This window comes from Pteropus vampyrus, unplaced genomic scaffold (genome assembly GCF_000151845.1).
Source record: "Pteropus vampyrus isolate Shadow unplaced genomic scaffold, Pvam_2.0 Scaffold225, whole genome shotgun sequence".
Classification (NCBI taxonomy): domain Eukaryota; kingdom Metazoa; phylum Chordata; class Mammalia; order Chiroptera; family Pteropodidae; genus Pteropus; species Pteropus vampyrus.
Genome location: NW_011889006.1, coordinates 2360930 through 2388746, shown reverse-complemented (window position 1 = coordinate 2388746; position 27817 = coordinate 2360930). Strand labels below are relative to the sequence as shown.

General features: G+C 48.8%; 3 protein-coding genes across 6 annotated transcripts in view; 1 reads left to right on the top strand and 2 right to left on the bottom strand.

Moving 5' to 3' along the window:
- TEAD3 (TEA domain transcription factor 3) overlaps nt 1–7527 on the top strand; it is a gene marked incomplete at its 5' end in the record, with an annotated part of 21429 nt that extends 13902 nt beyond the window's left edge. Inside the window, 11 exons of the mRNA XM_023538501.1 lie at nt 1422–1484; nt 1690–1752; nt 2594–2605; nt 3218–3355; nt 3468–3517; nt 4098–4159; nt 4698–4831; nt 4998–5171; nt 5374–5514; nt 5611–5763; nt 5953–7527. Of these exons, the coding sequence (XP_023394269.1) occupies nt 1422–1484; nt 1690–1752; nt 2594–2605; nt 3218–3355; nt 3468–3517; nt 4098–4159; nt 4698–4831; nt 4998–5171; nt 5374–5514; nt 5611–5763; nt 5953–6066 (1104 nt within the window). The remainder of the gene's footprint in view (nt 1–1421; nt 1485–1689; nt 1753–2593; nt 2606–3217; nt 3356–3467; nt 3518–4097; nt 4160–4697; nt 4832–4997; nt 5172–5373; nt 5515–5610; nt 5764–5952) is intronic.
- Nucleotides 7528–11559: 4032 nt separating this feature from the next.
- On the bottom strand, nt 11560–13998 carry RPL10A (ribosomal protein L10a). The gene is made up of 6 exons (XM_011373530.2): nt 13903–13998; nt 13505–13579; nt 13338–13418; nt 12834–12982; nt 11996–12168; nt 11560–11763 (listed from the first exon to the last, which is right to left on the bottom strand). Exons 1-6 carry the CDS (start codon nt 13905–13907, stop codon nt 11593–11595), a joined length of 654 nt encoding a protein of 217 aa, XP_011371832.1. The 5' UTR covers nt 13908–13998; the 3' UTR covers nt 11560–11592.
- Nucleotides 13999–14936: 938 nt separating this feature from the next.
- Nucleotides 14937–24890, bottom strand: FANCE (Fanconi anemia complementation group E). Of its 4 annotated transcripts, none has more exons than XR_896686.2 (11): nt 24429–24881; nt 21842–22463; nt 21218–21262; nt 20841–20909; nt 20415–20558; nt 19887–20010; nt 19625–19703; nt 18231–18297; nt 17018–17143; nt 15964–16198; nt 14937–15543 (listed from the first exon to the last, which is right to left on the bottom strand). XR_896686.2 is itself a non-coding variant. In XM_011373528.2 (11 exons), the coding sequence occupies exons 2-11, from the start codon at nt 24674–24676 to the stop codon at nt 15442–15444; spliced, it is 1626 nt and encodes a 541-aa protein (XP_011371830.1). In that variant the 5' UTR covers nt 24677–24712; nt 24790–24890; the 3' UTR covers nt 14937–15441. The 4 variants fall into 4 exon arrangements, 2 of the variants coding, with proteins under 2 accessions (XP_011371830.1, XP_023394319.1); XR_896687.2 differs by having other exon boundaries at nt 16030–16198; XM_011373528.2 differs by lacking the exon at nt 15964–16198 and having other exon boundaries at nt 24429–24712; nt 24790–24890.
- Between the last annotated feature and the right edge of the window lie 2927 nt (nt 24891–27817).

The window sequence follows — 27817 nt, the reverse complement described above, 5'->3', positions numbered from 1 at the left end:
AAAAAAAACCAGCTAAATATGACATTAAGATTAAATCCTATGTGACTTTCAACTGTCACAGAGTTGACTACTTGAAGGTGGCCCTCTGTGCTAAGGGTCTACAAGAGTCCTGGTGGCATAGCTCAGTGGTAGAGCAAGTAGACTCTTGAGTCATGCCACCTCGGTTCAAACCCCAGCTCTAGCCTCTAGCTGTGTGACCTTACATAAGCTGCTTAACCTCTCTGTGCTTTGGTTTCATCATCTGTAAATCTGAAATATTAGTATCAACTTCTTAGTGTTGCTATAAAGGTCAGATGAGTTGGTATGAGTAAAGCGCTGAGAACAATAGATGCGCTCAGTAAATGTCAGTTACTGTCATGACATGAAATGATCAGTAATCTTGCTGGATGTATGTATGATTCCTGTGCAATATGAAGCAGCATGAGGAGCACTCCCCTGGGTCCTAACCAAGTAGTATCCCCCGCACCCCCCAGCATCACATACATAGTAACTTTCAGTCTCTGATTAAAAAGAAAAGGAAACTGTTTCTTTTTGGGGATAAAAACAACTTGCAAAGAAAGCCAATAGCAGTTACTGATAAGGAAAGTGTGAAGCAGCCTAGAGGAGCCATGGGTTCTCTTGTGTTGCATGGGGAAAACAGTGACCTTTATGTTCTCTGGGGCTCAAGGGTCTGTTTGGTAAGCCCCGTAGTACAGACATCCAGGCCGTGATTAGCTCGTGTTTGCCAGGAGAGGGATGCTTCAGGAAGGAGGTGCTAGAGAAGAAATGCAATTAAGAGCATCTACTGTGTGTGTATACTGCCATTTATTAGTCCAAGGAAAAGGAAGGTGTGTTGGAGGGAAAAGCTGCATGAATGAAGCAGGAGTAGGACCAGGCCTAGTTTTATAGGCTGGCAAGTTGTTGGGGTTCACAGGAGGACTTAGACGATTGTACAGGAGAGATCTTTCATAGAAGATATGGCCTAATGTATAATCTGATGGCCAGCAGGAATATTATGGCCATCGTTAGCCTCTGTGGTGCCAATTAGAAGAATGTATCTCCTTTAAGGATACCAGGGAGAAAAAGGTCACCCCTTTTGGGGAAAATAAGAAGATATCCTTTCTCTAGGTTAGATACAGCCCTACATCAGGGCACATAGCTTGGCCAGCAGAGCTTGGACTGGATTTTCGCCCTCACTGGGCTAGGTGGTTTTGTTCAGTAACTGTACATGGCGATTCTAGAAGCCACTATAGGCCTTGATGAAGACAGGGCCAAGAGGAGAGCAGACTGGTAGGGCTGAGGGGTGTCTGCCCACAGGATCCCCACAGATTCCCTTACTTACATTTGTTCCCAGAGATGAAGGCTATGCCTATGGCCACCCCATGCTGTGCCTCCTCACTGTCTGTGTTTTCCTCTCTGGCTGGGCGCGGGGCGGCCCCTAGGTGTCCAGCCACATACAGGTTCTAGCTCGGAAGAAGGTGCGGGAGTACCAGGTTGGCATCAAGGTACGTTGGGTGCTGACTGGGGCCTCCAGCCCCTCCTCGGCCCCTTACCCATGGCGCCTCCACTGCTATCTCTGCACGGCTCAGGCCTCTGCCTTGGCCAGCTCTCTGGCCCCACTGTGCCTCTTTTCTGGCTGAAGCTCTATTCTTGCCTCTTCTTCCACTCTTTCTGCTCTTTTTCTTTCTCTCTCTCTCTCTCTCTCTACAGGTCTCTAGCCACTTGCAGGTTCTAGCCAGGCGGAAATCTCGGGAGATTCAGTCCAAGCTGAAGGTATGGGGTCCCTTGCCACTTGGCCTGGCCCTACCCAGGCTTGTTGCTGTTCTCTGACCCCAGCCTGGGTTAGGGAGGGGGCTCAGGAGCTATCGGGGGTACAGGGGTCTCAGAAACACAAGCAGCAGCAAGAAGACCAAAGGCTGCTTCAGGCAACACAGGGCTACAGCCCTTGGAGACTGAGCGCAAGGGGACAGCCAGCCCTACAGTGAGGGAGAGGAAGATTATTTAGGGACCACTAAGGCCCAGTTCTCTTCTCCATTTTCCTTTTTCTCCTTCCTCCTAATTGCGCCTTGCTAATTGCATGGGGACTTCAGGTGGGCAGGGAGGAAACACTGGAGGGTATTTGCTGGCAGAGCTATTGTGGTGGATGTGGCTGTTCCTTGCATTGGACACTCAATCCTGGATGTTCTGTGGCTGAGGATCTCAGAGCCTGGGGTTCATGGCTCAGGCCTTTGTCAGGGGCCCCGTAGGCTACATTTTCTTCTCCCTGCCCATAGTTGCCCAGCAAACTGGGTGTCCCACCCCAGCCTTCCATGTCTATAGCACAGCTCCGGAGGACATGGACAGACCCAAGGGGTACCAGCTTGCTTCACCATCTAGGTCTCCAGCCTGTTGTCTGTCATCCTACCCTATCCAGGGCACCCCCCAGTTGGAAAGCACTCCCTTTGGGTGGTAGTGGGGCAGGGGGAAGGTCCACAGCTACTGCTGATCTTCCCTGGCTCCTTGGAAGCTGAGAGCCAGGTGGGCTTTGAGTGGAGGGAGGTGAAAAGACATGTCCCCCTAACCCATATATCCTTCATTTGTGCCTCATCTAATCCATTCTCCCTCTCCTTCACAGGCCATGAACCTGGTAAGTAGCACTGACTCTCTCCTGGTGGAAGTTGTGGGAAGAACACCTGATATAGGATTTTCAAATTATGGATTGTAAATCAATTTAATAGATTTGCAAACAGATTTTTTTTTTTTTTTTTTTTTTTTAATGAAGTATAATGGTTCTTAAACTTTGGCATGTATCAGAATCACCTGGAGGGCTTGTGAAGACAGATTTTTGGACCTCATCCTCAGAGTTTCTGATTCAGTAGGTCTGAGCTGGGGCCTGAGAATTTGCATTTCTAACAGGCTTCCAGGTGATGCTGGTGTTATTGGTCCATGCACCATACTTTGAGAACCACTAATGGAATATAATAGAAAATCTGACAGTACATGATACGTAAGGCGAAATATTTTGGTACATACAGAGTTATGGAATAAAAATTATTTCTTACTGTGGATTGTGGTCACAGGGGTGATGTACACTTAAGAAACAGGCCCAGATCAGGGCTGAGACCCTCCTTAGCCCACAGAGCACAGCTGGGGCTGTAATCCAGACCTGGACTCCTCAGAGCCCTGAGAGTTTTGGAGGGGGGTCCTGAGGCAAGGCCTTGTCCTGTCTCTGGCCTCACATGATCCCTCCCCTCCCCAGGACCAGGTCTCCAAGGACAAAGCCCTCCAGAGCATGGCATCCATGTCCTCTGCCCAGATTGTCTCCGCCAGCGTCCTACAGAACAAATTCAGCCCACCCTCCCCTCTGCCTCAGGCCGTCTTCTCCACTTCCTCACGGGTACAGGGGTCCTGGGAGGTGGTCCTGGGAGGTGAGGGAGTGTCTTCAGGGCTGGGCTATAGTGAGGGGCAAGGATACTGAGAGAGCCCTGTGCTTTGTCCCATCTCTGCAGTTCTGGAGCAGCCCCCCTCTCCTGGGACAGCAGCCTGGACCCTCTCAGGAGTGAGTATTGTGGTACATCCTTCCCACACCCTCTTCTTTCCCTTGGCAGCCACACTAGACTTCCCCTCCCATCTGAGCTCCAGCAACAGCTGAGCAAAGTTTTAATTAAAAAACCGGAAGGATGGAGAGCTCCAGTAAGAAAGCTAATGCATCTGTCTGCTCATTCATGTGTTTGTTCATTCATCAACCCACTCATCCACTTGTCATCCATCTTTCAATTATTTTTCACTCAGTTAATCTCCAAATCCACCTCTCAGTCAGTGAGTCAGGTTGTTGAGTATACTTGGTTCTTTTAATTCTAAGATGACTTTCATCCTGAGATACACCCTCAGCTCTTCAGGGTGAGGTTGAAATGCTACATTAAACGCGCACATCAATTGTGAGATGCAGCAGGATTTCACAAAAGTTAAAATGTGAAGAAAATAAAAAGCTTGTGAGTTAGTCAGCATGCATTTTCGGGCCTCTGCAGAAAGGCTGGGTGGCTCCCTTTTGGGATCCCAGATAAGACACCAAGTGATTGGACCAGGTGGAACATGGGGAAGTGGGTGACCCTCTAACCAGGCTGTGCTCCTGTCTGCAGCATCAAGCCCTTTGCACAGCCAGCATACCCTATCCAGCCTCCCCTGCCGCCGACGCTCAGCAGTAAGTTTCCCATGAGGCTGCCACCACCACCAGTCCCCCCCTTGGCACCTGCACCTCTGCTTGGAAGAGCTGGGACTCAACTTGTGTGTGTGTGTGTGTTTGCACTGGGAGGAAGGAGTGAGTGGCATCTATGGGGGATTGGGACATCCAGAAATAGCCCCCTTACCTTTTACAATGTTGCTTCCTGAACTCTGCTACAAGTAACACTGAGAGTATTACACTTATATACTGTATGTATATAAACTTCCTTGTAACGAAGGTTTTGGGATTCTGGGTAAATTTTATTTTTCCCTTTTGACTTGACTACATTTTTAGTTTGAACACACATTAATAGTGACAAAGGAAAAATTCACCGATGTATACTACTAGGGCCACCACACATGGGTCATGCAGCTTGTGCACTGTACAAGGACATCTGGCAGGGGAGTCAAAATCCAGCCTGTGTTCCTACTCAAAAGGCATGTCATTTTCTAGTTTGCACAAAGGCTTTGTGCAGGCTTGGGGCCACATGCAGATGAGAGTCCACCTTGTCCTCCAGGTTACGAGCCCTTGGCCCCACTCCCCCCAGCTGCTGCCTCTGTGCCTGTGTGGCAGGACCGCACCATCGCCTCCTCCCGGCTGCGGCTCCTTGAGTATTCCGCCTTCATGGAGGTGCAGCGAGACCCTGACACGGTAATGTGTTTGGGTGCAATCGTGGGGAGACTCTGGCATGGTGGTCCAGGGCCACAGCTCAGGGTCATGGGGTTTGGAAGCCATAGGGCAGTTCTATCCTCGTGCAGCCCCCCTTGGCCTGCACACTTGAGTGCTCCCCTGACCCGGTACTGGGCCCTCCCCACAGTACAGCAAACACCTGTTTGTGCACATCGGCCAGACGAACCCCGCCTTCTCGGATCCACCCCTGGAGGCGGTCGATGTGCGTCAAATCTATGACAAGTTCCCGGAGAAAAAGGGTGGACTGAAGGAGCTCTATGAGAAAGGGCCGCCTAATGCCTTCTTCCTCGTCAAGTTCTGGGTGAGCTGCCCTCATCCCTCTCTGCTCCCAACCAACCCAGATGTGCAGTACACCTGGACCCACCCTGTTGACCACCTCTCTCCCTGTGGTCTGTGGGCAGAGTGCCGGAGATGGGTCCTTGGGCAGGATCCTGATGTGGCATGGCAGGGAGCCTCCCTCAGGCCCCTCTAGCACCTAATGCCACCCCCGCCTCTTCTTCCAGGCCGACCTCAACAGCACCATCCAGGAGGGCCCGGGAGCCTTCTATGGGGTCAGCTCCCAGTACAGCTCAGCTGATAGCATGACCATCAGTGTCTCCACCAAGGTGTGCTCTTTTGGCAAGCAGGTGGTAGAGAAGGTGGAGGTGAGTGGGGGCTCTCAGGGCAGAGGTGGGGATGGGAGGAGTGGTGGGGCCAGGAGTAGGTGGGCTGAGTGATGCCTTTCCCACGGCTCTCCACAGACAGAGTACGCCAGGCTGGAGAACGGGCGCTTCGTGTACCGCATCCACCGCTCGCCCATGTGCGAGTACATGATCAACTTCATCCACAAGCTGAAGCACCTGCCCGAGAAGTACATGATGAATAGTGTCCTGGAGAACTTCACCATCCTGCAGGTGTGGGAGGCAGAGGAGTTTTGGGGGGTCCTGGGAGGGTGCCAGGCACAGGGGTCTCAAAGCGGGGGTGGCCAGACCCATTGTTCAGAGACAGAGACTGAGCCCCAGAAAAGAGCAGAGTCTGCTCAGCCTCCACACTCCTTGGCCCTGTTCCACCTGACCTCCTGAATCTTCCTGTCCTGCCCCCAGGTGGTCACAAGCCGTGACTCCCAGGAGACCCTCCTCGTCATTGCTTTTGTCTTCGAAGTCTCCACCAGTGAGCACGGGGCCCAGCACCATGTCTACAAGCTTGTCAAAGACTAGAGTGCTCTCTGCCCCTACCACCAGGATCCAGGACGAGCATCTTTTCCACACATCTGCCTGGCACCCCCAGGGGTCCAGGATTGAGGATTCATCTGCCTGCCAGGCCTCAGACCCAGGACCCAGCAGGCCTCCCTACCTACCCCCAGCACACACACTCCCTGCCACTGTTCTGCGCTTTAATTGTGGGAGAAGAGAGGGGGGCTCAGCGGTGGGGCAGCCTGGCTGGGATGCTGAGCCACCATCACCCAGTTCTGCCCAGCCTCGAGTGAATGGGAGGACACCTTTGGGTTCAGTCAGGTGTGTGTGGCCACTGGCCCCTCAGGGGAGTGTGCCAGCTGGTGAAAGTAGAATGGAGGAGAGGCGGACTGCAGAGGCCACAAGGGGGAGTGTCGAGTTGGGGTTGGGTTAAGAAGAAGAGAGAGGGCCCATACTTTCTTTGTACCTGCTATGTGCCAGGCCCCCTCTGTGCCTCATGCCATCCTCAGGCAAGCACGGGTCTTGGTGTCTCAGATGAGGTTCTGAGACTCTGAGTAGTTAAGGAACCTGTAGGGGTGGTGGGCAGATTTGGAGTGCTCACCCAGGGTTGCCTGTTCCCAGAGCCCAGGTTTACACTACCTCCCTTGAGTGGGACCAGCCCCAGGGCATACGGGAGGGACTAGGGCCAGCTGGGTTGGGGGCCCCCTGACACAGGGGAGCAACTGCTTTTGATCAGGCAAGAAAGGAGAGCCGCAGATATTCAGCACTTGTTGGGTGCCCTCTGTTAGCCCGCAATCCAGCCAGAGGCTTCAGGAGCCTCTTGCGCCCACCTCCCCCAAGCTGCCCTGGCCCAGATCTTTTGTCAAGACCCCCCAGCAGCCTCCTGATAGGGGAAGGCCCCTGGAGGCAGGTGCAGGCTCAAAACTAGGCTGGAGGGTCAGGTAGGAAGATGGAGTCCCAGCTTCTGTACAGACTCGTGGCCCTGGGACAAGGGGCAGCAAAAGGCTTTGAGAGTTTCTCTTGCCCAAGACTTGGGTTTAGTGACCCCTTGCGGGGCACCACTCCCTTATGTTCTTCCTCACCTCAGTCTCCCTGCCTGGAGCAGCTCCTAAGATCCAGTTCTGGGACTGAAGGTTAACCCTTTCCCTGCCGTCCCTTCCCAACACCCAGGCCCTTCAGCTGCCTCGGCCTATCCACCAGCAACCTCTTGGTATTTATGAGTTTCATATGAAGTACTGTGCCCCTTCCCTTCTTTACCCTGCCCCACCCCTGAGCTTCCTGAAGGTCCTCACAGTTTGCATATCGCTCAGGCCACCTCCAAACCCAACCTAGGTTTTATAATGTATATTATATATTTTTTGTGTATTTTTTAAATCCAGCTGTGATGGGTTATATCATAAATGTGGCGCGGGGCTGGGGCAGGTGCCATCAAAGCCCAGCTCCTGCTCAAAAAAAAAAAATTAAAGTTATTTGTTTGTGGGTTAATTGTGTGACCAGTTGTGTGCCAGATCTCTGGGTTGGAATAGCTTCAGGTGGCCGCTCCTCCTAGGTTAGGTCCTGGTGTGTCACCCCACCCCACCCTGTCTGCTGGGGGTACCCAAGCCCTACCCCACTCAAAATAGTTATGATTCAAGGGTCCTGTGAAAGCTCGTCAATTCCCACCTTTCTCCAAGCCTTTCCTGCCAGGAGTTAAGCACTGAATTGTGCCCTGCAGGGCCCTGAGCTCTTTCTGCCACTTTGTCTCTAAGTGAAGCGACTTACTCAAGGTTACACAACTACTGAGATGGGCTCCCTGCTGAATCCCCACGTCTTCACAGTGACTTCTGTTCTCACTGTCCTGTCCTCACTTTACTCATGAGGAAAGAGCCTCAGGGAGGGTGAGTGCTCTCCCACGTGGATAGCTGCTATCAGGGGAAGCCAGATTTTATCCTGCTCCTGTCCACTTGGGAAAGACTTTTGTGCTCACACAGCAGGGACCATGGGGGAAGGGAAGGCAGTATCTTTAATTATCTGAAATTTTCTACTTGATAATCTAGTCTTCTAGATCAGCGGTCCCCAACATTTTCAGCACCAGGGACCGGTGCTCCTATGAAAATTTAATGCCTGATGACCTGAAGTGGAGTTGAGGTGGTGATGCTAGCGCTGAAGAGTGGCTGCAAATAACAGATAAAACTTTACCCGCTAGCCTGCCACTCACCTCCTGCTGTGCAGCCCAGTTCCTAACAGGCCACTGACATATATATTGGTCCATGGCCGTAGGTCATCCTGGTCCAACCTCCAATTTTGTAGATGGGGAAACGGACTGAGTCAGTCAATGGCAACACCAAGATTAGAACCTGATCTGCCTGACTCCAAGTCCATACACCTAGTATACTACTTAAATACTCAGGTGGCCTCTGTCTTGGTCCATTGCATTGGAGGGACTCCAGATTATCACTTGTAGGATGGAGAGGGTACCTTGAGCTCCAGTAAGCTGGGAGGGGGTCCTGGAAGCAGAATTAATTTATGAAAGACCCATGTGCCAGGCCTAGGACTGGATGCAAAATTCAATCTCTGCACTAATAGATGAATACATCAATTGGGTGCTTGAAGCATTATCACGTGGATTGTTGCCTTTTTAAAAAATAATGTAGGTCTCATGCAGAAAACTCAAGGAGTGAAATATGGCTTGTTTTCTCTTTTCTCTCTCTCCTTACCCCCAACCACAAATGTAACAGATCCAGAAATGGGTAATAACTAGTTTCGAGGTTCCAATGTAGGGAAGGAACCAGGATGAGAAGGTGGGTCTTGTGAGCCCAAAGCCCAGGGCTCTCCTCGAAGTTGCTCTCCTCTGCTCAGGGTTCAATGGGAAGCTGTACAGAAGCACCAAGAAAGCTGGAGCTCAAAGAAGGGGCCCATAGTTCTATCCTTCCTGCCCGTTTCCCTGTTCTGATGTTCCCTGGGGGAGAAGGAGGAGTGCCATATTTTTGTCAATTCCACAGTCAAGGCCAGAGTATTGTCCTGAGGGTTCATGAGGGCTCTTTATTTCCTTGCAGCACAACTGCTAGAGAACTTGGGCTCCCCAGGTATGTGAAACCTGAATTGTAACTCAGGTGCACACTCAGCTTTGGACTAATCATCCTAGAGGCTGGGAATTGATTAAAATAGCTCAACAGAATCAGTCTATCCCCAAGTGTGTTGTTTGCTTTCCTGTTCTGCTGCCTACTCTTTCCCTTTTGTTGAGGTGTTGTGGGCCTTTTAAGGGCAGGCACCATGGCTGGAAACAGATTCCCCAAGAGACCAGGAGAAAGTGCTGAGTCATTGTTTAAGAGTTGGTTTTTAAGGGCTCCTACCCTAATACATAAGGCTCTATAGATTTATAAATTGAAGTAGGTTTGATTTAAATTCAGGTGATTCAAATCAGTTGATGCAGGAAGATTCACCAAGTTCCCAAGTATTTCTAAAATGTACCCATTTACGTTGCTTTAGAGTTTCCAAAACAATTTTTTAAGGATTTTTAGCCTTGGCTCATTTCAGACAGGAGGGTGTGACTGACTTTGAAGGCACCCTGTTCTCTTCATCAGCACCACTGAGGTGTTCCTCAGGATTGCCTCCACTCACTGTCCTAAACCCGAATGATTTTTGTGTACCAGGCCCAGTACATATAGGACACGTATGTGGTTACATGTAATTACCATTTTCTTACTGCTGTTTTGAGTACTAAGTGCCTGGCATAGTGCAAAATGTTTTTAAGTTGGTACTTTAGGTAGGTACCATCATCAGCACAACAGGCTCATGTGGCTCCTAAGTGGCAGAGCTAGGATTCAAACTTAGGCAGTGGGGGGGACACTCAGTCCACAGGCAATCACATGGCTGATCTTGTACCCAACAAAGTCTGAGTGTGCACCTGAGGTCATGAGAATCTCTGAAAACCTTGGCTCCACTATGACAATGCTCACAACAGCACCACTGCTGGTGCAAACAGAAATCTTTCTGGTCTTAGGCTCCTAGAGATGGTTTGCACCCACGTGCCCATCAAGACCCTCGGGAGTAGGTGCCACAGGAGCAGCCGGGGCCCATCTTAGCGCATGGGACTTGTTTTATGTCTTTATCTCATGGCTCTCACATCTTGTATTTTCTCTTAACTGTACTCAGTGCTTTGTAAGCAGATTTTTTGCAAAGTCAAGGCATAAAATATATTCACACTCGTAAATCTTTTTGTACTACATTCCTCATCAAATCGCCATAGATCTTCTTACCGTATCTCAAGTATTGCCTTTTTTCCCGATTACATAAATTGGAGTTCGAAAAATCCTAAAAATCACTTAAACATGGTCAAATTTGTCAGCTTCCAATTGTTTTTATGAATAAACATTTCAATAAAATTAGGCCCTAATTTTATAGCCAGCTTTTGTCCCTCCTTAAAGGAACATTGTTCAACAAGCTTATCACTAATAATTCAAGGAGCAAGCTAGGCCTACCTCAAAAACCAAAATTCAGTGCTCTCAACATTACACTGTAGTTATTTTACCTGCAGTTAAAAGGTAAAAGTGGCCAACCCCCCCCCCCCCAAAAAAACAGCTTAAGGTCTTTTGTGAGAACCTTGTACTTTTCATGCTTCAAGGACAGATAATGCTTCTTTTAAAAGGTACAGCATTTCCATGCTTTGGATTAGCCTTGCAGCAATATTAAACAAAACTGGAGGGATGAACTGATCCCTTTATTCACCAAAGTTAAATGGAGCTATTTCCCACTATACCAAAAGCCACTTTTCCAGTGCCTAGCATCAGAGGTAAGAACTCTCTCAGAGGGTCAGAGAAGGGGAGACTGCCTGGAGTTGGGGGTATTGCACAATGGGCCTGGGAATTTCCAGCCTAATGCCACCCATTGCTTCCTTAGAAGAGATCAACAGGGCCCATTACAATATTGCACAGGTCTTATGTTTTCCTAAACATCTTAAGCAGTTTCTAATTACCCTTAATATATGGTATTCAACCTGGGGTCAGGCAAGCAAATACTAGACCAATTTCTCAGAGTTTGTGGACCACTCCCATCATAACCATCTAGGTATCCAAACTCCATTTTTAATACTTTATGATCTACAGACCAACCCCAAATGCATGGCTTAGAGGGATGAAAAAGAACACAAAAATCTCACAAAAAGCCTACATTAAGAACCAATCTCTGACATACAAGGAGGTTAACTTTGTCACACATTAAGCATGTTGCCAAAGGCTGAGTCAATATCTTCAAGGTGAAACACCTAATCCTTTCCACTCCATAAGCAGCAGAAGCACATAGCCTAGCCCTGATCTGTCCCTCCCCCTCAAAGTTATTAGAAAAGCTTCAAGTCCAGCTTAGCAGCCCGACTATCACATCATAAATATCCAATAAATTGGAGTAAGATTGTAGAATTTTGAAGGCAGTAAGAATGGCTTTCCTTGCAGTTTGGGTAAAATGACTGTCCTTCACTGTGCTGTGGCATGCAATGACAGCTGTCAAAATACCTCCCTCTCCCCTTGGTCACAGGCAGACAGGTAATGGTAACAGTATGCTTTATTAAGCTGTGCCTTAGTACAGGCGCTGGGGCTTGCCCATGGTGCTCTTGATGTATAAAGCCCGGACGTTCTGCCAGTTCTTTTTGAGCAATGACACCAAGAAATTGACAGCTAAGTGGATGTTATACACAAGCTCATCATCTGTCATCTTCACGTGGCCAACGGCCACTGCTAGACATAGCACCTGTAAGAAAAGGAAGGTCGAATCAATTGGCAGCTAGATGCAAGAGAACATGGAAAGAGTGGGCATAACTACAAGGCAGATGGCCCATCCTTCCCTTCTACTGACCTACTGAGCAGTGCTCTGGACCCAGGCCAGGAAGATTAGAGATATATGAAAAGCTTCAACCCTGCTCAGGGACTATCACATATCCAAAGCACCCACGGAAATGCAAAACAGGACTCCAACTCCTTACCTTCTTCATCTGGAACTTGATTGTGGATTTCACTTCATCGACTTTGGCCACCATGTTCTCATTGTGGGTCAGCAAAGAAGGGAACTTGCCTGCCTTATTCAGGCCTGGGCCCAGGATTCGTGGGATCTGCTTGATCAGAGACTCCGAAGCCAAAAAGGCATCATACTTCTTGGCTGGCAAAAAGAGTAAGCCATTGGATGCTTAGGACCCTGAAAAGCAGCTCTCTAAACAGGGATCTGTGAACCAACCACAAATATGGCCACTAACCAACATTCTACCCCTCTTTTAGGTTACCAAGTCTTTTTACACCTCTCCTGATTCCAGTTTGATCTTCTCCATCCTCTGAACTTTTTACTGATCCAATATTCATACGAAATGCAGTCCTAGGCTGACCCACAATTCACATTGCAACAGAAAATGCACTCTGGTTAAAACTGCCTGGGTTCAAATTCTACCTTCCTATTTTCCAGCTACATGACAACTGTTGCATCTGTTTCTTATCTGTAAAATGCTTAGACCATATATTAAAAGGAAATTAAAACTGGCACATACAGAATTCAGAACACACCAGGACCTGACTTATCAACTTAACAGACTGCCATCTGTTTAGAAAGAACTACCACCTAGCCTCCCTTCCCTATAAAATTCAATCCTCAAAAGTAAATATGAAAAGACCCTTCATAAGGCTAACAAATACCACTCGAATTAATCAACCACAGCAGATCCTATAAACCTCCTTTGTCATTTTATAATGCAAATGGTAGAAATATCATTTTTTTACCATTCCCATAAGAATTATCTGTCCCCATCCCAATACAAAATCACACCTGCCACTCACCTAGCTTCTTGACCAGTTTCTTATTCTTGTTGAGTTTTTTCAATGCCTCGATATCCATGTGGGGAATATCCACAGCCTTGGCCTCATCGCAGTGCTGCTGATCCCCCAGAACACATACGGAGAACTTTGGGCGGGGAGTGGACTTAAGCCTGCATTTTGGGGACAGAACAGGTCATGTCCAGCCCTGGGTCCGAAGGGCAGGTGAACGGGTCTGGGACCGCTGCAGCCACTGAGCCTTACCCAGAGCGTCCACATTCACCAACAGCTAGTCTGGCTTCTCAAACTAGCCGGCGGGCTCGGCCAAGGCCTCCCCACGCCTCCCCTCTTGTTTTAAGACCCAGGGTGGGGGTCCGTCCAGCCGCACCTGCCCAAAGCAGAGGGTCTGAACTACCCGGGCACTTCAGTGCAGCACGTGCCTGCCCATCAAGGGCTCAAAAGGAGCCTCAAGAGAGTAGCAGGGCACGGGGAGCACTGAGTGCTGGGTGGGGTCAGAACGGTGCCAACCTGACGGTGCCAGAGAAGCGTTTGTCCTTCTGAGGATCATAGTTCTTCAAGCTGATCTGCAGCTCCACCGTCTCCAAAAACCTTAACAAAAAGTAACAAGTTAAATAGCCACCCGCGGCTTCCCAAATCCCCCTTGCGCTCATTCTCCCGTGGGGACCCGCGCTTACTTCCGGCGCTTGCGCTGGTTCCCGTGCAGGACTTCCCGCACAGCCTCATAGAGGGTGTCGCGAGAGACTTTGCTGCTGTGAAAAAGAAGCAAGACGAGCACTCAGGACCTGGACGCCGATGTGATCAGAAGCCTCAGGCTTTCACACTGGGGGATTCTGGACACCGAGTCGGGAGATTTGGGTCCGAGAATCAGGCGCCGGCCCCGGGAAAGAGACCGTACTGGCGGCCGGGCTGGGCGCGCGAAATCGAACGCAGGGCCCGCAGGCCGACGCCAGGCAAGAAATGCGCCGCAGCGAAACAAGGGCAAGGACTCCCGATTCCATTCGCAGGGTCTCCCTCCCCATGGGGGCGCCCAGAGGTGCGGATGAGCACGGATAGTATCCTGAATAGCACTCACCTCATGATGCCGCGCACCACAAAAACCGGAAAAGAGGGTAACTCAGGTCGCGCATGCGCTCAAATAGGAACCTTGTTATCGCGAGAGATGCGTTATTCCTGTGGCTTCCCCCCTGAGGGCTGTGTACCGCCGCTGGAGGGCGATGCCGCGCGTGGCACCGCTAGACCAGCGCGAGGACGACCTGAGGCGCTACAGTCCAGGACGTCCCGCAACACCCTGAAAATATCCCCTTTTGCGCCAGCAGCTGGCAGACCCTTAGGGAAGAGGCTAAATCCTGGGCTTGAGCTTCAGATGTCACAAGTTCTGGGCACTGCACGGTGATGGCCGCTGAGAGCGTACAATTCGTGCATGTTTGTCCTTTGGCTTAGACCTGCTCTGCCCACTACCTCCTGCCCTCTGCACCTGCCTCTTCTCAAAAGCACGCTTTAACTCCTAATCTTCCTCATCCTCTTGTTCTAATGGGGGCTCAGGTCTTCGGAGGAAGTTGTGGGAAGGGAAATATAAAGTTGTTCCTGGCCCCTCAAAGCTTGCAATGGCGAAGAGCTAGGAAGGTACTGTAATGACTTTCACCTAATAGTTGATTCGATAACATGTATCTACTAAGTGTTTTCTATGAACAAGGCGTCTAGCTAGGTGCTATGGGAATAAAAGACATAAAACAGACATGTCCTCAGTATTACATGCCCTTTCTGATCTTTCCTCTGTCCAACAGGCCCCATCCTTTTTTCTGCCCACAGTAACCCTAGGAGCTCTGATTCCTAATCAAGTCTTCTGCCCAAAAGGCTTCTCCAACTCCAGACTGAGTCACTCCCATCTTCAGCCGCCCTCCCCTAGTGGTTGCTGACCACCTCACCTACTCAACAGCTTAGAGGGCTGGGTTGGGTGGTTTATTTTCTGGCCCATAAAATGTGAATGAACGAACCTCAGAACTCTACTACCTTCCTTTCACAGAACATTTGCCCAGAAAAAAAGATGCCCCTTGTTGCTGAGCAGGGTGGAATGATGGTGAGTTGGTTTTCAACAAATACCCAGAGTTAATAGGAAGGCAGGCACTGCTTTTATTATGACATCATTGAACTTCCTTTTTATTAAATACCATTGATAAATTATTCAAGTCAGAAACAGGAACACAGAGGATCATAATATATACTTGAGCACAAGAGATTTGTGTTAAGCATACAGGTCTCCCAGGGCTGCTGGAACATCTTTCATCTACTCTGGGTCAGCTGTGACTCTACAGAGGCCTATAGGAAAGTTTCTGTCCGCAGCTTGAGGGAGAAGTAACAAGGAGGGAGCCAGGAAGGGTCAACAGCCCTTGGAAATCCAGCTCATCCAGCCTCCTCAGCTTGGGATCCTCCCTGCTGGCTGGGAGGCCGAGATGGCCTCTCTGTAGCCTGGAACTGGGAGGCAGTTGATCCCTGGGATGGTCAGGCTCAGTCTTTACCCCCAGACAAGAGGTCAGGGTGAGGTGCTGAGGGCAGAAGTGTTGTTCAGGAAGCTGATGAGGGAGCTCTAGGAGGGTGGTCCCTTAGTGGAAGGTCAGGAGGCCATATGTCTCAGGGTGGCCTGCAGGGACTTCCTCAGGAAAGTGGTGTTGACTGCTAGGACTGTGGCCAGGCCCAGCCTCTGGGTCTCGGTTATCTGGGGAGAAGGAAGAATAATGTCAGAATTCCAGCAGCCTCTCTCCCTGCACTCCTCTGCTCCTGAGAGAGGAATCAGGATGCAAGGACAATGGAAGGAGATGACTTCCTGAGCAATTGAACCTCATTATTTCCCAATGGTGAAGCAAGGTCTTTGGATTCAGGTTGACCTGAGGTCAAATACTAACTGCACAACTTACTAAGTCAGCTACATCAATAACAGTTGACAATTATATAGACTGCTTACTATGTGGCAGCACTTTATGTGTATTACCTCATATAATCCTTACAACCCTCCCATTTACTGATGTAGAAACTAAGGTTCAGAAACACTCCATTGTGGCTGCCACCTTCCTTCTGGGTCACGCTTTTTGTGCCCTGAACTGTTGTTACAACCTCCTGAGAAGTCTCTGCCTTGTACCTTCACTCTCCAATCTCCACTCCTTTTACAGAGGCCAGAGGCTTCTTTATAAAATGCAACTCTAACCAAGTCACTCCAGCTGAAAGGTCTAGGATGACTCTCGAGGCCTCATATTGGAGGTCCTTCTTCTAGGCTCTACAGAGAGTCTCCAGAGGATCCAGGAGCCTCCTGATATGTGTTCACATATTCATTTTTCTGGGAGAAGTTATAGCTTTCATCAAATCATCAAATTGGCCTGTGACTCTCAAAAAAAAAAAAAAGTCAACAGCTAAGAATACCTGGCCTTCAAAGTCCAACCTCCTCACCATAACCTACAGGGCCTTCCATAAGATGCTACCATAGCCTGGCAATGTGACCTTGGGCAAGTTACTTTAACCTGAGTCTCGATTTCTTCATCTATAAAATAGAACTCATAATAGAATCTTCTCATTGGGCTAACATGTGAGTTAACTTATGTAAAAAACGTAGAACAGTGCCTGAGATGTAGCAGGGGCTATGTAAGTATTAGCTCTTGGTACTTTAGCTCACTAACCTCTTCCCTTTCCACCATTCACTCTCATGTTTTCAGGCCCCAGCTACAATGAACTACCTGTAGATCCCCTCGGACATTCGCTGCTCCATTTTGGCCCTTGACTACTACTCACTCTTTAAGTCAGGAAGCCTGTCCCAATTCCCAACCACAAGGTTTACTTGCCCCTCTTCCTCTGCCACTAAAAGCCCTGTACACACCTCTTACCTGGCTCCTACCAGACATTACAATGACTTATCATCTCTCTCCCTTCATACTAGCCCAGCATTAGGAGAGGGTCAAGTCAAGGACAGGGACTGCATTATGGTCACTGTTGATTCCCTAATGCCCCATTTAGCATTTGGCCCACAGAGGTGTTGGCTGGATGGACAAACTCCTACGTAGTTTCATCCTCTAGTCCTGGGCTTGAACTTGTGGTTTCCCAGGCTAACATTCAGGGTTTTTCTCCCTGGTAAGCATCTGTATGCCCTCATGGCAGGTTCAGAGCATCAGGACCAGCCCTTGTGTGGACCTATCAACACTCACATTGGCCTGATATTTGGTCATCACTGTCAGCATGAGCTTGGCATAGGCCATGGACGTGGTGGCTGTCAGCCCCTCTTTACAGAGCTTCTCCATCAACACATTGAACTTCTCGGGGGTCATCTCCACCTGCACACATTGAGAGATGGGACAGTAACACAAGAAAGGGCCCTGCATTCAATTCTCAGTTCTACTATCTCCTAACTAAGTGACCCTGTGTAGAAGGATCACTTAACCACACTAAGCCTCAGTTTCCACATCTCTAAAGTGGGGCTCATAATTTCTAACTCTGAAGACTGTGAAAAAGATTAAACGAGACAATGCACATAAAGCCTGGCACAAAAGTCTCAGAAAATGGTGGTAAGGGTTCAGATTAGGACCAAAGGAGGCCAAGGATCCCTAGCTTGGCTTAGTGGTTGAAGATATACAGGAGTTAAGAAGTTCCCAAGGGGTAATGCCAGCATAATAACAATAGCTCTTCATAAAAATAACTTAATAAACATTATTATGCATAAGACACCATTCTGAGCACTTTACACCATTATTCCATTTAAACCTCACCCTAGTCTTATGAGGTAGGTGCTGTCATCATCGTTCCCCTCTTGTAGATGAGGAAACTGAGACATAAAGAGGTCAGGTCAATACTTAAGTTATAAACAAGTAAGGCAGAATTTTAGGTACTAATATGAAAAAAATTGCCAAAATATATTAAGTGAAAAAAGCAAAATACAGAGCATTGGGCTTGGTGTTAACATCTATATAAAAAGCGAAGAAAGAGTACATTTAAATATATGTTCTTATAGCTACAAAGCATCTCTAGGAGAGTTCTCTTGAAATTAGTAACATTGATTAGCCCTGGGGAGGGGAATCTGGATGGCTGGGGGAGTATTTTTCACTATATCTTTTTGAGCTTCCAAAATTGTGAACATGAATTATTACCTATTCAAAAATAAAAGTTATACACACACACCAGAAAGTCCCTCCCCAAGGTCACACAGCCAGTAAGAGGTGGAGATGGAATTTACCATGTAGTCAGCTATCTGTCACCAGCCTTTCAAGCATCAGGACTCTGCCACTGTCACAGGGCACCCTGCTGTAGGGCAGCTGTCTTACTTGCCCTGCCATCATCAAAGGGATCATAAACCCAGGAGCCCCACATCTGTCCACAGCATGGCAGCACTTCTTTGTCCACTCTTCCCCAAGGTAGCCTGCTCACCTGCTGCTCTAGGAGTGCCTGCAACACCAAGAAAGTCTCCTCCTTCCAGGGTAGCTCCAAGATCTGTCTGCAAAGCATAAGCCCTGGTAAGTAAAGCCTCATCTCCCATCTAAGTCTGGGTATCTACTGCTCCTAGCCCAAGGGAAGGCAAGGTCCTGGAGACAGCCAAGATTCCTAGCCTACAGATGAAGGAGTTAGAGCCCCCCTGGTGCTGGTGGCCACCCAGTAGCCACTACTACAGAGCCCTCACTCAGTGCTGAGAAGGCCACAACCCAAGATCCCCAGGAGCGAATGATGAAGGATTTGGCAGTGAGATGTACAAAGGTCCCCTGAAAAATAACCAGGAGTCGAGTACATCCTGAGTACAAAAGGTGAGGGAAGAGGAGGATGATAGATGAGATGACACACATGAGGCTTCCTGGAGAAGGCAAGCCTTTCTTGCAGAGCCCAATTCATGGTGAGTTCTACTCCATGCTTCCTGTTTAACTAGACAGTCCTCAGCTTGTTTGGAAAGGCAGCATGTCACATGGACGTAGTGTAGCTTCTTGGGTGCACACACTTGGGTTTGATCCTAGGCTTTATCACTTGCTGTACAAGCCACATCCCTTAACCTCTCTGAGCTTCAGTTTTCCCACCTTTAAGGCAGCAGCAGCACCCATCTCACAGGATTGCATAAAGACTGAGATAACGAATCTAAAGCACAGAAAGTGCTCAATAAATGGTGACCAATATTATTTTTGAGACTGGCCCCTTCTCATATCATATTTAGCATTTTGTTTCACAGTGGTGTCCAATGGAGTCTTACTTACTCATTATTTATATGTCTGTACCTTGACTCTCCAATTTTAATACCCAAATTTAACACCAATTTAATAACAATTTTTGAGCATTTACTAGGTGCCAGATACTATGCTCAGGTCTTTATACGTATTATCACATTTAATATCTAGAAAAATCCTACAGAGTGAATATTATCCCCATTTTTCATATGAGGACGCAGAGGCTCAGAGAGAAGGAATAACCTGTTTGAATTACCCATTTAAATAAAGGACAAGGTTGAGATTTGAAACCACGTCTGTATGACTCAAGAGCCAGTGCTCTTAACCACTGTGTCATGTTTCAAGAGCCAGGACCACCAGTCTTTTCTCTGCATTCCCCAAGGCACCTGGCACAGAAGACTGAACAAAACCTTGGACTTGGGAAGGTGCATGGGATGGCAACTTGCACAGGCCCAGGTCTGAAGGCACAAGCCAGGTTCAGGCAACTGTGATAGGGGGCACCTTCTGTTTTTTGGGTACAGGGCCTGGTGCCCATCTGGCTCCAGAATGCCAGGAGCAGGCTTGGCCAGGGGGAGAAGGTGGGAGTGAGGGTAACATGGAGACCTGTATACTCACCCCAGTATTAAAACCTGCATGTCTGGCTCCAGGGCCTCGTCCTTCATAAGGCAACACAGTAACTCTGTTTGAGCTGGACCTGGGTAGGGGACAACAGAGGGGCAAAGTCTGGGGGGAAATGGGAGGAGAGGAAGGGGCTAGCAGAGAACAGAATGCTGAACTCATTATAGGCGGCATCATCAGGGAAATAAATAGGTTTTACTCGTTGAATACCCAACTCCTACCAGGGCCACCCTGGGGTGAAAGCTGTTTCCAGAATTACCTGTTTCTGGGGCCCAGAGCATGGGGCCAAGGAGGGCTCTGCAGACAGGGTAGGTATACTTGGCACAGAAGGAAGTTAGGGCAGTTGTGAGCAGGCGGGAGGCTGAGGAAGTCAGGGAGAGAATCTACAGGCAATGGGGAGAAAAATATTTCATTTCTTCTTCTCTTCAATAAGTATTTATCAGACACATATTTCAGGTGGTGACAGATGTTACAAAGGGGGAAAAAAAATGTTATTTTACCTAGGACTCACATGGACTCATCCATCAGAAGACACATAGCTCCCTTCCCCAGCTCCCAAATCTCAAATCCCTCTAGCTTCTGGAATGGTTTGAGGCCCAAGAAAGAGAAATTAGATGCCATGAGGGTAGATGGCCTGGGGGTCCAAGACCTTCTCTTGCCAGTTTGCCTGGACAAGCCAGATGCCTGCAAGGCTTGGAACCCCCTCTTCCTAAGCACCATCCTTCTGAGGGCTCAGACTCTCTCCCCCATTGTGCCTGGCAGTCTGAGTGCATCGCAATGCACCTACTCGTCTAAGAAAGAGGCTCCTGGCCAGCACAGTGGCATTGCTGAGGCTAAGATCCGGTGAAAGGGACAGCAGCCAGGTGCAGAGTTGCAGGAGATCTGTGTCCGAGAGCTGGGAGAGCTGCAGCTGGGCACACAGCAGGTCCATCTGCCAAGTAGGAAGGAAGACAAAGGGACACAGTCTGTCTCTGCTAGGCCGTCTCAAGCCAACTGGGCAGCATAAGTGGTAGGGCAAGGGTAAGGTAAGGCTAGGAAAACCGCCCCATTGGGCCGAGTTAAGGACTAAAAGAAACTACTCAGGGTGAACCCTCCACAAGACACCAAAAAAACCCTCCCAAAATTCCCATGAGGCAGGGAAACACAAAGTTAAATGGAAAAATGCTGGGAGAGGGGATGTATCCTCAGGGCCAGGCAGTCTTTCTGGACTCACCTGGCTGGGGCTACATTCATGGAGAAGCTGCAGCTCAACTGGAGGTGAGTCTTCCAACCCGTCCAACCTCTGGGAAGGCAATTCCATGTTATGGCTGGCAGAGCATTTGGTGACACATCACTGAGGCCACCCTTTTGACTGCCATAGGTGGCTGAGGTCCCTGACGGTGCTACCAGAGAAGAACTTGTCTGGGGTTAGATGATATTATCTGTACTCGGGCCAAGAAAAGCCCTGCAATGATTGTCCTCAGATCTTCACCCCACCCTCCCTTCACTCCAACAGCCTATGCCTCACTGCACTGGGGCTTCCCTGGGCAAGACTAAAGTCTAAGCAGAGGTGGAAAAAAGAGCTATGGTGAGCAGGGTAGGGCCAGTCACCTTCCCGAAGGTCCTGAGCAGCTGCTGCAGCCTTGGAACCTGGTCCTGCGGAGGAGAGCCCAGTCACAGCCAAGTCCCTACCCGCATAGTGTGGTACCAAGCCCAGTCCCAGCTCCCTCTCCTGAGAAGGCCCCAGGTCAGTGGGAGCTGGTAGACAAAGATGATTCAAGAGGGTCAAGAACATGAAGCCTAAACTTTGAAAAGGGCTTAAGAACGCAAACGAGACACAGGCCATACAAATTCAACTGTCTAGACTTGTTTTCCCTGCATCCACCTAACGGAGGCAGACCCACACCTTCGACTGGAAGGGCAGGATGGATGCTGGCAAGATTCTTCTAATCCCCATAGGATGGGGTGGCTCTGGAGCCTCTCCACTTGCCTAGCACCCTTTACCCTCACATATATATCATTAGGCCAAGGGTTTCCTACCTCTAATAACTCCCTTCACCACCCCTTCTCCAGAATCTATAAAGCAGAGAATATACTCCCTCAAACCCACTCTCCCTCCCCTTGCTCCATGGCCTAGTCATCCCAATTCAGAAAGAGTGTCCCAACCATTTTTAGCCCTAGAATAACCTTCCCTCCTGAAGGATCACTCTAAACCCAGCCTCTTCACCCTAGTACCTGGATAGCTTTGGGCAACTCCAAACTCTCAGCTGAGCCGTTAGCATCCTCCAGACTCGGACCAGCGTCACTGAGCTCAGCCCCCACAAGAAGCTGGTTCTTAATGAGTGATGCGCCTCCTTCATCTGCCAGGGATTCCAAAGATTCACATTCAGCTCTCTCCTTCTCATGACCTTCCTCTTCTTCCCTTTCCAAACACCGTAACTTTTTGGGGGCCCTCTCCCCCTCAGGACTAGCAGGCTCTTCCTCTGGCTCCTTTCTACGTTTCCCAGGCTGCTGGGAGTCCTTGTTCTTCTCCTCTTCTTCCTCTTTGGGATCTGGAGACGGGGGCAACTTCACCCCCCGGTTCCCTGGGCCCAGCCGCCTACACAGGTCTCGGAGCTGTCTCTGGCACCCTTTAGACAGTGGGAACGCTCCCTCAGTGGAGATCCCAATGTCCAAATCTCTTCGCAGCAACTCCCCCAGGGCCGGGAGCCAGGCATCAGGGTCAGGGCTTGGGTCCTCCCTTGCAATCTGAAGCACAGGGAGGAGCCTGCTTTCGGGCAACGATGACCTAAGAGCCATCAACAGGGACATCAGGTTCTTCTGGCATAACCCGGGCAATCGCAACAGCAGCGGTTTCCTGGGTAGCAGAGGGAGAACAAGAAGTTAAGAGGGTCTTGCTGAAAGGAACACAGGGCAGACTAGGTTGAGCTAGAGGCTAAATGGCAATGGACAGACGGGGTCTGGGTAGCGGTATCTGCGAATCAGTGTGGATGGAGAGGGGGACAACATGAGAGTCATTCAACAAGTGTTCACTGAGCATTTATTCTATGCTGGGCCCTATGTGACATTGATTTCAACTTGAAAATTCACACTGGAACCTATGCTCATTTTACATAAAAAAGAAGTCCTTTCCCAAACTCTACGTAAAAGTACTTCAAGATGCTGTGCAATGTTGTCTGTGGGCCTGTGCTCCCCTTGGCATTCCCCTGGAACTCACAAGGTGACATGTCATTTGCTTTCACCAAGAAATGAGTGAGTGAGAGGCAGAGACAGTGTCTTCTTCCTGTGTACCAGTACCCAGCACAGCTGCAGCCCAAGCAGGCATTTGGTATGCATTTATCAAATGAATTAACTCTGAGAATAAGTGTCCAGATATCTGTGGACAGAGCAATGTAGCCATGTGTAATGTTGCGAAGGCACAAATCCAGATGCTGTGTGACCTGAGGCTTGTTGAGATGACAAGTCATGGGTGCATCTAGCCTAGCCTACCACCCAACAAGCCTCTGCTCCTCTCTATACATGACTTTGCAGAGCTGTTGGTCATCATCACACAAAGGCACTTTGGGATGTCTGAGAGAGAAAACCCAACTTTTCTTTGTGGAAAACAAACACTAAGTGAGATAGAAAACTAGAGTAAAAGTTTAAAAAATGGTCAATTTGTGGTAGAGAATATTTGGAAGAAATTGGGGAGGCCCTTTTTTCAGGGGTTTTTGGTTTTTTTTTTTTTTTTGGCCCTTTTTCGGAAAAGGGTTTAATTGCTTAAATTAAATTCCTTGGATTTAAAAAGGCACCCTTTGTTCTTGAGTTCCGTTTTTTTCCGGGGCGGTTGGTTTAGTTCCCCTTTTCCCTTTTTTTTTTGGGGGGAAAAAAGCAAACAGCCGGAAAACAATTTTTTAGGCCTCCATTTGGGGTTTTTGAAATTCCCTTTGCCCCATTCTTTGAAAGAAATTCAAAGTCGAGTGGAAATATTAGCACTTCTATTTTACTTATCTAAAACACAAGAAATGATTACAAATTTTTAGTATATAGATTTTAATACATTTTAGTCTCCAGCCTAATTCTGAGGTAGAGTTATCCAAGAGTGGAAGGCCCGCTCTTCATAGCCCTAGAGGCTGAAGGTGGCAGGCACCTCGCTCACTTTTTTTTTACTGTGTATTTTAGTTAACTGTGATAGTTAAGTGCATTTATGGATACAGTATTACCAAATAACAATAAAATGACAGAGCTGACACTTCTGCTCCGAGTACGAATTCTTTGTCAGCCACACAAAGGGGAAAAAAAGTTCGAAGTCATCCAAAAGACTAGAAATGACCAAGAACACTATCCTTAAGGAAAGTGATTTTGCCTTAAAACGTGTATTACGCTTTGAAAAACCTATAATACAAAGCCCCTACAACCAGATGTTTATTGTCATTTATCTCATTTTAAATTTCAATTTGTGTATACTTTATAATGTATGTATTTTTAAGTCGTGTACACTTTAAACCTAAGTATGCCTATACTGGAGACACGAGTTCGATCTTTTTAGAGGTGTAATACGCATTCAAAATCGATTCGCGTCCACTTATACTCATTCACACCCAAACGAAGGTGTGTCTTACGTCTGTGTACACGGTACTGGCAGGCACACTAAGTACTCAGTGAAGGTCTGTTGGATGTCCCTCCGCACAGGCGCGAGGCAGGGAGCCCTCGCTGTGGGAGAATTAACGTCTCCACGTCTTGGTCTCCTACTCTAGAAAAAGGGAGTAGCGCCAGCCTCTGTCTTACACGAAGGTGGAGAATGAAATGCGGCGCTACGCCAGAGGCGAGGCGGACGACTTACAGCTGCAGGTGACAGTCCTGGCCTTCCACGACGGGCTCCTCCCGGCACAGCGCCTCAAGGAGGCGGTCCCAGCCGAAGGGCTCCCCGCCGCGGCTGCCCAGCGTCCGCAGCACCCCCAGGCCGCGCCGCGCCCCGTCCGGCCCCGTCTGCAGCGCCTGCAGCAGGAGCCGCGCGGGGGCCTCCAAGTGCGCCCAGGGCTCGCGTTCCGCGCTCTCAGACTGAGCGGCTACAGCCTCCGGGGACGCCATGCCCCGGACGCGCGTTTCGGGCCTCAGCTCCCAGGCCTGAGGAAAAGAAGGAGGACACCAGTTCTCGCCCCGACGCGGCAGTGGGCAACCTCCCGCGCCCTACACATTCCCACCTCAGCCCCGCAGCCAGCAAAACGCGCGCAGAGCCGCAAAGGGAAGGAAGAATGAGGCACCGCTAGGCGAGAGGCGGGACGTAACGCCACGCTCAAGAGCAGGCCGGAAGGGGCGGAGCCAGAAGTGGTTCTGGCCAGAGAGTAAGAGGAACCGAATGTGGACGGGGGAAATGCTGAGCTTGTGTCTCTGGAAGGGGCGGGGCCACAACGAACGCGGTTTGTTTGTGGGCGGGGTCAGACCAGAGACGGTGGGGGTGGGGCAGGGCTTTATGGAGGCGGGTTTCTTGGCTTCTGTCCCTACTTTCCCTCACTGCTCTCTGAAGTAAGAGGACTCGGCGGGGACAGAGTGGGTGTCAGGAATCCTGTTGTGCTTCAGGATCCACACATTTAATTTTAGCTGACGCCCATGTTATTGTAGATCATGGGCTTTGTAATAGGATTTGATGACAATTTACCACCCCATAGTAATGTCACCTCTTTCATAGGCCATCAACTGCCATTATTAGGGTTTCAGTCCTCTCCAGAGATATTTGATGTAGAAATATCCCTGAGAATGGGGTCGCATTAAAATCTAACACCATGTATATGGCCAAAGACGTTGTGAACTTCTTCCCAAGGACCAAGAAGCAGCCTTGTTCTGGTTGTTTTTAAGGGGCCAGCGTGGCTCCACCTCCCAGGGTTTCAGTTAAAATAAGCTGGAGGAGGCAGACTTCCAGCAAAGAAAGGTGAGATACAATACCGTGATTTATAATAAATATATGTATATATGTTTGGTTATTCATATGACCGAAATATACTTGTCAGACGTATTTGGTCTTCATCAACATTCCTGGCTTATAGCTCCCAAACCCCTCAAATGTGACAAGAGCAACTTAGTGTCTCTTATTATGTTAATAAGGTGACTTCTGGACCACACCCAAGGGGGTGGGGATTGAGGTTGAATCAATCACCAATGTCTGATGACTTAGTCAACCATGATTGCCTACTGAAGCCTCCCTAAAACCCCAAAAAAGGCTCCTTAGCCTTTTTCAGAGAGCTCCCACTAGAACACTTCTACCTTGCTAAGCCCCAAAAGACAGAAGCTTCTTTTTTCGGGACTTTATATGTCTACCTGGCTGTTGATTCATATTTTTTAATATCCTTGGTAATAAATTGGTAATCTAGGAAGTATATGGGTTTTCTTGAGTTCTGTGAGCCATTCTAGCAAACTAATCGAAACCGAGGAAGGGGCCGTGGGGCCCTCTGATGTAAAACTAGTGGGTCAGAAGCACTGGGCTTGCTGGACTGTCCTCTGAAGTGGAGGGCGGTCTTGTGGGACTGAGCCCTTTACCTGTGGACTCTGGTTCTCTCTCTGGATAGATAGTGTCAGAATTGAGTTGGCTTCTCAGACACCCTGCTGTCATCTGAGAATTGCTTGTTGGTGTGAGAAACCTGCACGCACACATTGGAATTGAATCCCAGAAACTCTTTCAGAAGGGATCACTGCAAAGAATAGGACTAACGGGAGAGGGGGGAAGAGATCCACAGCACCTCTTAAAACTCTACTTTTGAGCGTCAGCTTGTATTTCTCATCCTCCTAGCTCCTGCTGCCACATATACATCCATTCATTCGATAAATCTTTACTGAGCACCAGGGGCTGAGGATACAGGGAACAAAACAAAGACCCTTCTCTTCATTGTTACCGACACTCATGTGAGGAGAGACAGACAACTAAATAAGTAAACAATAGAATGATTATGATAGTGCTTTCAAGAATATAGCAGGGAAGGGAGGGGTAATTTTAAATAGGTGGTCAGGTAGAGGTCTGTGGGGAGACTACTTCAGGCAGAGAGAACAGCAAATGCAAAGGCCCTGGGGCGGAAATTTGGCTGGAGCAGATTGTACTTACTGAGGAATAATAGAAGATGAAGTCAGAGAAATAACCAGATCTTATGAGGTCTTGAAGTCATAGAGAAGATCTTGGCTTTCACTCTGAATAGTATGGGAAGCCATAGGAATATTTTGAGCTGGATCTGATTTCCACTGGAGCCAACATTTTTAGTTTTTCCCAAATGATGTTAAGAAAGCTGTTAGAAAATACTAAGGAGTATTTCTTAGATAATGCCTGCTTAACAAAGGCCAAAGTAGCAGGAAAGAAGGCACCTCTATCTCAGGTGAGCAATTTTAACTTTGTAGGAGATGTTTTGGTCTTCAAATGGCCAATTGTTGCATGGGCAGGCCCTGACAATTAGTGAGCACAGCCAAGAATTCTGTACAGCCTTCAATGCCCTGCCCATCCTCAACTTCCAGCTTTACTCTGGTGATTCTAGTTCATGCCCACCAAGGTCTACATTCTAGCCAGTGGGACGGAAAGCAGGGAGGAAAGTTCTAAGCATAATTCAAGAAACCTAGGGGATCCTCAACACACTTTTATGGGATCTGTGACGTCATTACTATTTTCATAATACTAGGATGTTATCTGACCTTACATGTTCTATTATGAGCATTAGGTGATGTTTTCCAGAGGCTAAGTGATGGGTGATGCTGTAACAGACTGAACGTAGAATCAAACTTTGCGGGGGGCGGGGGGGCACCCAAGCTGTGAGCAGATACTCTTCAGACACCAGCAGTGATGGCTTAGGTGCATTTTATTGGTTTTCTTTCAGAATCCTTCTACAAAAGAGCAAAGTTAAAATCTAAGTCCCTAACAAGAAGGTGAGAACCCCTTCCCCTTCCCCAGAGCCCTCCAACATTCCCCACATTCATGCAGGTAGAGGGCAGCTACTTTCATGCCCCTTCAAGCCCCAAAAGGGAAAAGACCTAGCAAACCCTGCCCCTCAGCCCCACCCCCCCACGTTGATCCTGGTTACAGGAGGCAGTGATAAGAACTGTTGGGATCCAGCAGGAGTTCTAAGTCACCCCAGAAGGCCATGCCCAGGACACAGTCCGTGAGCACTTTGTCCTCCAGCTCTGCGCCCCCTAGCAACATTGTTGGGCCCGGCACCTGGGAGTAGAGAAAGAAATCAATGAAAAACTATCCGCTTCAAC